Source organism: Hesperophylax consimilis, chromosome 24 (genome assembly GCF_061612785.1).
Source record: "Hesperophylax consimilis isolate HC1 chromosome 24, BYU_Hcon_1.0, whole genome shotgun sequence".
NCBI classification, from domain to species: Eukaryota; Metazoa; Arthropoda; class Insecta; order Trichoptera; family Limnephilidae; genus Hesperophylax; species Hesperophylax consimilis.
In genome coordinates this window covers 5,233,445-5,241,286 of record NC_142859.1, presented here as the reverse complement: position 1 = coordinate 5,241,286, position 7,842 = coordinate 5,233,445, and the positions used below count along the sequence as shown (strand labels likewise).

At 32.0% G+C, this 7,842-nt stretch overlaps 1 protein-coding gene across 1 annotated transcript; it reads left to right on the top strand.

Annotated features, from left to right (window-relative positions):
* The first annotated feature begins 2,511 nt into the window (after positions 1–2,511).
* Positions 2,512–7,542, top strand: LOC149411834 (uncharacterized). The gene is made up of 2 exons (XM_089646253.1): positions 2,512–2,704; positions 6,842–7,542. The coding sequence occupies exons 1-2, from the start codon at positions 2,512–2,514 to the stop codon at positions 7,540–7,542; spliced, it is 894 nt and encodes a 297-aa protein (XP_089502379.1).
* The last annotated feature ends 300 nt before the right edge of the window (positions 7,543–7,842 follow it).

Here is a 7,842-nt window from a genome sequence, read left to right as displayed (position 1 = left end):
AAATCCCAATTATTAAGTCAATTATTTTTGGTAACTTATGTACTTGATATGTCAAGTATTTAAGGCGATCCATTACGTCGTGTAGTATTTTAAATTGAGCCGCTATCAATAACAACCCATAGATACGTAAATGGCGATAAGGTTTAAATTCCCGCTTAACACCATCTGCCTGTTTTGATTTATGCAAGAAAAAAACATGGCCAAAAAGTGTCTTTTATTTTATTTTGTGGATGTTCAGGCATAAAATATTAAAACAATTTTCGATCATTTTATGAATTACTTAATTTTCCACATTATACAATAAAATAATAACCGAAAATGGGTTTGTAAATAGGAGATTTTGAACCTTAAAGCAGTTTTCATAGGCCTTATACATTATTTTTTTCTGGGCTTATTAAAAGACTTATCTAAAAAATACTCGATTATTTCAAAGGCCAAAATGTATTCTACTCGCAGTATTTAATTAAAGCATCTGAAAAATTTCTAGGCGACCAAATTTTCAAACCAAAAACACATGTTATGTTATTTAACATTACGTCTGTTACATTATTTTATCGTTTCTTTGGCATTATTGGATATTGAATAATAATTACTTTACAAAATATCCATGTAACAAACCAAAATCACAAGATAAAAAATTGGTTTATTCTGCTCCCCAAGTTTGTAGGTACTAAAAGTTATGCGGGGCTCAGAAACCTGGATTCTAGTAATTAATATTATTCTGTAATCCATGTTCTTGACATCTTGTGGTTATCGAATTAATTTGTATAAATTAGTTATGATACAAATTTATAATTCCAAACATCTGCTGCCCTGCTATGGAATCATTTGAGAATCTGTAGTTAGACTCGAATAACACAAGTTCCAGGAACGAATAAATCAAATAGATACGGTTATTACTATGATCAAACATTTTTAGCAGATGAGGTACTCTAAAAATTTTAGATAATTTAGAAATTATCAAAAATACTATTTTTTGTTGTTTGAATATCTATAACTCTTGGATCATTGAATTTTACGCAAGGATTTGCTTTGAGTTGAAGTGTCATTTTTAAAATTGGAACTGATTATAATAAAGCGATAAACCGATAAAGAACATACTTATAATCACATATATTCATATATTGACGGCCGGCGTGGTCTAGTGGTATACGCTTTTGACTACAGATCCGAAGGTCGCGGGTTCGAACCCGGCGTGCGCAAATAAATTTTATTTGATTAATTTGTGTTATTTCACAATTAATTAATTTAAAATAATATATAGTATATTTGCGGCACGTTCCAGAGTGGAAGATACTCTCAGTATCGCCCTGGTGTAAGACCACCATTCAGAATTGAAACGTTGCTTGAAATGGCTTTAGCCGTGTTTGGTGACCAGATCTGAATAGCCAGGTACTTCCCCACCTTCCTCTTCCCCATCTCCCTCCCCTCCCCAATACCCTCAGCCCCACATCATACCCCAATTGGGGATGCCATAGTCTCACTGGCTCCAGACGGGAGCAGTTGGGACTCTTGTGCGGTAATACTGTAAAAAAAAAAAAAAAAAAAAAAAATTCTCTTCAATAATTGCAAATTCACGTTGTGGCTTCTTTTTAATTTAAATAAATTTTTACACGCCACTATTGAATTCTATTTTTATTTCTTTTTTTTTATGTTTTTTGAGTTTGTACAATATACGGCCCTGACGAAGCTATATTTGTAGCAAAACCCGATCGGCATTAAGTAAAAAAATAAAAGTGATATATACCAAGACATTGTTTTCTTTTAAATTACAAAATTATTTATTTAATTCAAATTTAAATTATTATTTTATATAAATATTAGACAAATTATTTTATAAAATCTCTATTTTAAATGTGTATTTCGTTGTTTAAATTTGTAAGGACGGGTTGTTTCACAGAATTTAAACAATTCATCAAAATTCAAAGTTGATTTTCACGATCTGTGAAGGTTCTGTTCTCATATAATTATTGGCCAGTTGTTTCAGAAAACATAAATAATAACAGAATTTCATAAGAAGCTTCAAAGAACTTGAAAATCTACTTTGAAATTTGATAAATTGTTTAAATTCTGTGCAACAACCTATCCTACGAGTCAACATTAACAAATAAAATCGGAAATCGTGATTTTTCTAGCTAACATGCAATAATATTATCAATCCTGTTATTATAATATCGCGTGATTTCTCACTTTTCTGCGCTAGTCTGTACTAATTTCAGTAAATTAACGAATACGTTTGTTCAATGTCGTAGTGATATAATGGTCAGTATTAAAAACTGCAATGCCTACATATCATTAATAAAATATCCCGTGATATGTGATAGCGGAATACTAGTTGAGAGACTGTAATTAATACAATGTTTTATCACGGTGGTGAAGAAGAGATTTAAAACAAACGTCCAAACTTTTGTATAATCATTTCCTGTAGTTCATAAACAACGTGTTTTGTTTCTTCTAGATTTTAATTTTTATTTTTCACTGTACAGGGGTAAGATTTTAGAGATTATAAACATGGCTCGAGACGGCATCAGAGCAGTATTACCAGGATCATTGGAGAGTCAAATTATGGAGGCTAATATGAAACAAATTAAGATAATCTCAATTGTCTTTACGATTCTACTATCTCTATCTTGTATATTTCTGTTCCTGGATCCCATTATAAGACTCCACCAGTTGATGCCAGAAATGATTTTCACATTACCAGGTAAGATTTAATATATGGTTATATCTCCTCATTTCACTCATCTAATTTGTAGGGTAAATTAAAGGGAGTTTACATCTCCCGAAAATAATGACAACATTATTTTTACCCACATTCTTGTGAGGCTTGCATCACTGTAAGCCTGCGCGCGATACCTCGCGCGGAAAATATTTTATTCTGTTTCCAGCGATCTCGCCGTCGGGTAAGCCCTAAATCTCCTCTAGCGTACGCGTCTGTTTGTTCATAAAATTATTGTTAAGTAAGTTTTGTTAAAATAAAAACTTAATTTTAAATATCCGAATTCTCATTATTACACACCGAGAGTAATCACGCAACTTTGGATTCTTCGGATTGGAGAACCACAGAATCATTCAGCCAACAACCACATTTAAATTGGCGATAATCATAATCCTCCAAAAATTGATGTAATACACGGAGAAAATTATTCTGTTAAAAAAGTGATAGCATTCCAATTTTTTGTTAAAATACGAGTATTAATCATTCAGAAAATATGGAGAACACGTGTTATTTTTGGTTCCATGATTACTCAACACAGTGACAACACACTTTTAAAAAGTGATATAAAGTCATTAGAAACGATGAAAATTTTTTTTAACCTAACCTCACCTAACCTAACCTACTTAACCCAGTAAATAAGGTTTTTGTTTCATCACTTTCCATAACTTTTTAAAACTTTTTAAAGATGTAAAGAATTATCATTGTGATGAGTTACCCGGTCACCGTTATTTTCATAATAAACATCATGAAGAAATGATACAATATAAGTATGTGAGTATTAATATTTGTATGAGCACGTGTTTCGCCGCTCTCATAAAACATTCGCTCCTGACTGATACTTTGTTAGGAACTCTTAATCAATTTGTCAAAGCCCTACAGTCCCGTTTTAACAGGAAAATTATTAATTTGACCTGACTTAACAAATTAACAGTCGGTTCATATCAGTAAGTTTTCTCCGTGTACTGATATAGAAAAAAAATTACCTTGTATTTCGTGTGGAAAGTGTTGCTAATTTTATACTTAACCTCTTTGCGTATCTTTCAATGCCGAATAGAGTACATTTTTGGGTGCGCGACCCCCAAATTTCGAAGTCAGTACTGTCGTATATTTAATATGTCGTATATAATACTAAGTATATTTCACTGTTTAAAATAGTCTAATAACTCTGATTATTTTACGTACTTGCAATGAATATTTTTAATATTATTATTTTTATTTCATGGTAGAGCAATTCCGGTGAGTTACAACACTCATTGTAACACGAGAGGAACTTACAACCCAATCCATTTTAAACACACTTGTAAAACAATACACATATCAGCAGTAATGATTATCGACAACAACCGCCGCCATTTGTAAACTTTCGTTGATCGATGGCACTGACTTGATCATTTGACACTTAAAAATCCGTCAGTTTTTGAAAAAATTTGTTACTTTTTTATTTACAATCCTTTTTAAATTACATAAGTTTTCGATTAATTTAATATTATTTTCAATAAATATCACATTAGCTTCGTCCCGATAGTCTACAGAACGCACGTTAACCGCTCCAAATTAGCAAATAAATAATTAAAGTCCAAAATAAAGTCCGTGCAAAATAAAGTGCATTAAATCAATTATTTTAAGTTTGATATTGTATTCGGGCAATCCCATCAATATTTAAATAATATTTATTAACTTGCTTGGTCGTTGCGAACGGCTCAAGTGCATTGTGTAGTGTCTGGACAAAGATAAAGTGATATTAATTATTTAAAATAATCTCACTAACTTTCAATGAAAAAATAGAAAATATATTTTAAAAATGCTGGAAAGAAAAAAAACTTGGCTCACCGTTCAAATTCAAAAATTCTAATATTTTCGTATTGATGTTATCATCTACGTAGCAATTGAAAGGTATATTTATTTTTTTGAAAGAAACTGAAAATCCTGAACGTTCTTTAAGAGTCTATTACTATCCGCATTCGTGGAAATCATATTTTTCGTGGAATATATTTTTTTTAGGAAAATAGCTTTGAAAGATCTTTTCTATAGATTGTGTTCTTTTTTATGAGAAACCTGAGTATCATATTATATGAAATACTTTATATAAATTTGTATGAAATAATTTTTTAATAAGTGTTTTTTCTTCAACCTAATCTTTATTTAATGACAATAAAAAAACATTGTGTTGACCACTATTAGGCTAAAATTAGAATAAATAAGTGATCTACATTTTTTTTTAATTTAACAAATTAATCCTGACAAAAAAACATTGGCTTCGAAATATTTAGGTAGATTTAAATGGTGGTGCTATATAAAGTTTTTTCATTTAATTATGTTACACTGTTTCTTTATAATTAAATTAAAATCAAATTAAATAATATAATTATTGAGTTATGCAAGTATTTTTTGATTTTTGTTATTGTTACAGCTGTTTCGGCTTTCAATGCCATTTTCAAACTGTGGTCCTAACCACGTTTAAACGACTTATTTATATACTAATTATGATTCTATTTTACCCCCTCCCAATTTAAAATGATGTATTACCGGTTTAACCGATTTACTGAAAAAATATTGTGTCAATAGATTTTATATTCTGTGGGGGTATTTTGAAGTCTGCTTTCCCCACATTAATGTTATCTTAATTGTTTAAGGCTTTTTGGCTGCTATTAATATATTTAAATGTGTTATATTGTTAAGGCTTTTTGGCTGCTATTAATATATTTAAATGTGTTATATTGTTAAGGTTTTGTGAACATACTTATAAGCGGGGAATAAATAATTTTCCTTGCTTTGTTAATTAATGTTTTATTAGGATCATTGGTTCTTTTTTGATTTCTAATTGTTCAAGTAAATTTAATCTAAGAATTAAACACAAAAAAAAATAAAAATAAAAAATAATAAAAATATGTTTAACTGATTTCACCCACAGAAGAATCTTTATTTCCCAAGAATAAATCACTTTTTAACTTGTGTCTTCATTACTTTCATTGTATTGCGCCCTTCGTGGCAGCAGGACGCGTCCTAACGCTTCCTCCAACAGTTTTGTGTTTTTTTTAGTATTTTCAAATGAAATGAGGCAACATCCCTTTGAAATTATTTTTAAAATCAATCAATCAACATTTGAACTTAAATAAAAATAAACTTAATAATTATTAGAACTTTATAATATGTGATTTGAGTGCAGTGTTTTTTTAAAAGTGAATATTCTGAAATTTGCTCAAAAATATTGGACGTTCGAAACGAACGGCGATCGGTAAATGCACTCCGGATGTCTTCAACAAAATTCTCGGAAACTGGGCAAGTTTGGACCGTGCAAGTTTTTTTACTAAGCCCAGGGTTTATTACCCCAACCGTTGCTTTTTATTGCGGACAGAATGCACCACTTCAACAATTACCAGGAACAGGATTACATGGAGATAAATGATGGACTTGCCTAACGTCACAGCGGTGCTGCCAGGGTCTCTAATCTATGTGAGGTGTCAGCGCTTTATTAGCAGCAGATACATACCTGGACGCTGTTGTTGGACGCGGTGGACTCTCTTACTGCAGCAGCTGGTCCAGTTCCTTCACCACTTAGGATTCTTGCTGCAGAGCCTCCATCTTCTATCTTCGTAGAACGTCACAGCGGTGCTGCCAAGGTCTGGTATCTGTGAGAGGATAGTGTGTCAGCGCTTTATTAGCAGCAGACACATACCTGGACGGATGACGAACCTCGTGCTGGCACTGTTGGTGGACGCGGTGGACTCTTTCGCTGCAGCAGCTGGCCCAGTTTCCTCACCACCTAGGATTCTTGCTGCAGAGTCTCCATCTTCTATCTTCGTGTCACCTGTTCCTATACTTCATTTTACTTAACTTAACTTCACTCTATTTTTGTAATATTTATATTTTCTGTAATACCTGCATCAACTGTAAAGCGCCCCTGAGGTGATATCTCACAAAAGCGGCGCTATACAAATTATCCAATAAATAAATAAATATTCAGGGCCATTCAAACACTTTTCTTATCACATTTATTAAAAATTGTTAAGCTAGTATTGAAAACCATATATTTTTAATGAACTTTTCTGCGATCCTGCTAAGTAATGTAAAGTTCCGACTTCCCTACTTCTATTCTCCGATTATAACTTTCTGTTTTTCCAGGATTTAACCCGAGAGATCAATCACCAAACTACGAAATTAGCTACGTTATTCTCGTTATCTCCGGAACTTTTGGATGCACAGCCGTCTCAGTAAATAACATCCTATTTATGACACTCGTCACTCACGCTAAAGCTGAAATGGAATGGATCAAAAAAAGCTTAGATCTGACAGACGATTCTCGTCTAAATAGCGTCTATCAGTATCTAAAGATTAAAAAAATACAAAGACCAGTAAAAAAGAACATGACGAAAGCAGAAAAAGCTGATTTGAAGATGTTTTACATCATTCAAAAGCATCTTGAAATCATGCAATACGTGAAATCAGTCAAAGATATTTATTCTAATTCATTAGGTTGGCAGTTTTTGACTGTTTCTCTTTGCATGGGTATAATTCTGATTCAGGCTGGAGCTTCCACTATGGCTTTTAACGCCGTTGTGACTCTGAATGCTTTTGGAGATTTGGTATTTTACTGTCATTTTGGAGAGAGTCTGATGACGTCAGGTGAGAATTTGGTGTTTCATGGGTGGGATCAACTGCCAAAAAAGTCGAGGTTGTCTTTGGTCTTGTTTGATAATGCCATGAAACGGACTCTGAATTTGGATGCTGCTGGGATTTATACTCTGTCCAATGAGACGTTGATGGACATCATACAAAAAGCTTATACCATTTATAACGTGTTTAAGAATGCAAACCAACGCTAATTCCGTCATGATTATTTTCATTTAAAATTCACAGCCTTGTTTAAAAATGCTTACATTATTTTATAGTTTCTTCGGGAATCTCTAAATAGTAAAAAATGAAGTTGCTATACGCGTATGGCTGTTTGTTCGCTTGTTATCAATATCATTTGAAGAATTTCTTCCGAAAGATTTATATACTTAAAATATGCATATTATACTTATAGAAAGTGTAAAAAAGTCAATGTTTTATAATCAATTCGTAAAAATATAAATGTAACCACATTTTTAACGCTGGCTTAACCTTGTGAGATACATCAAAAT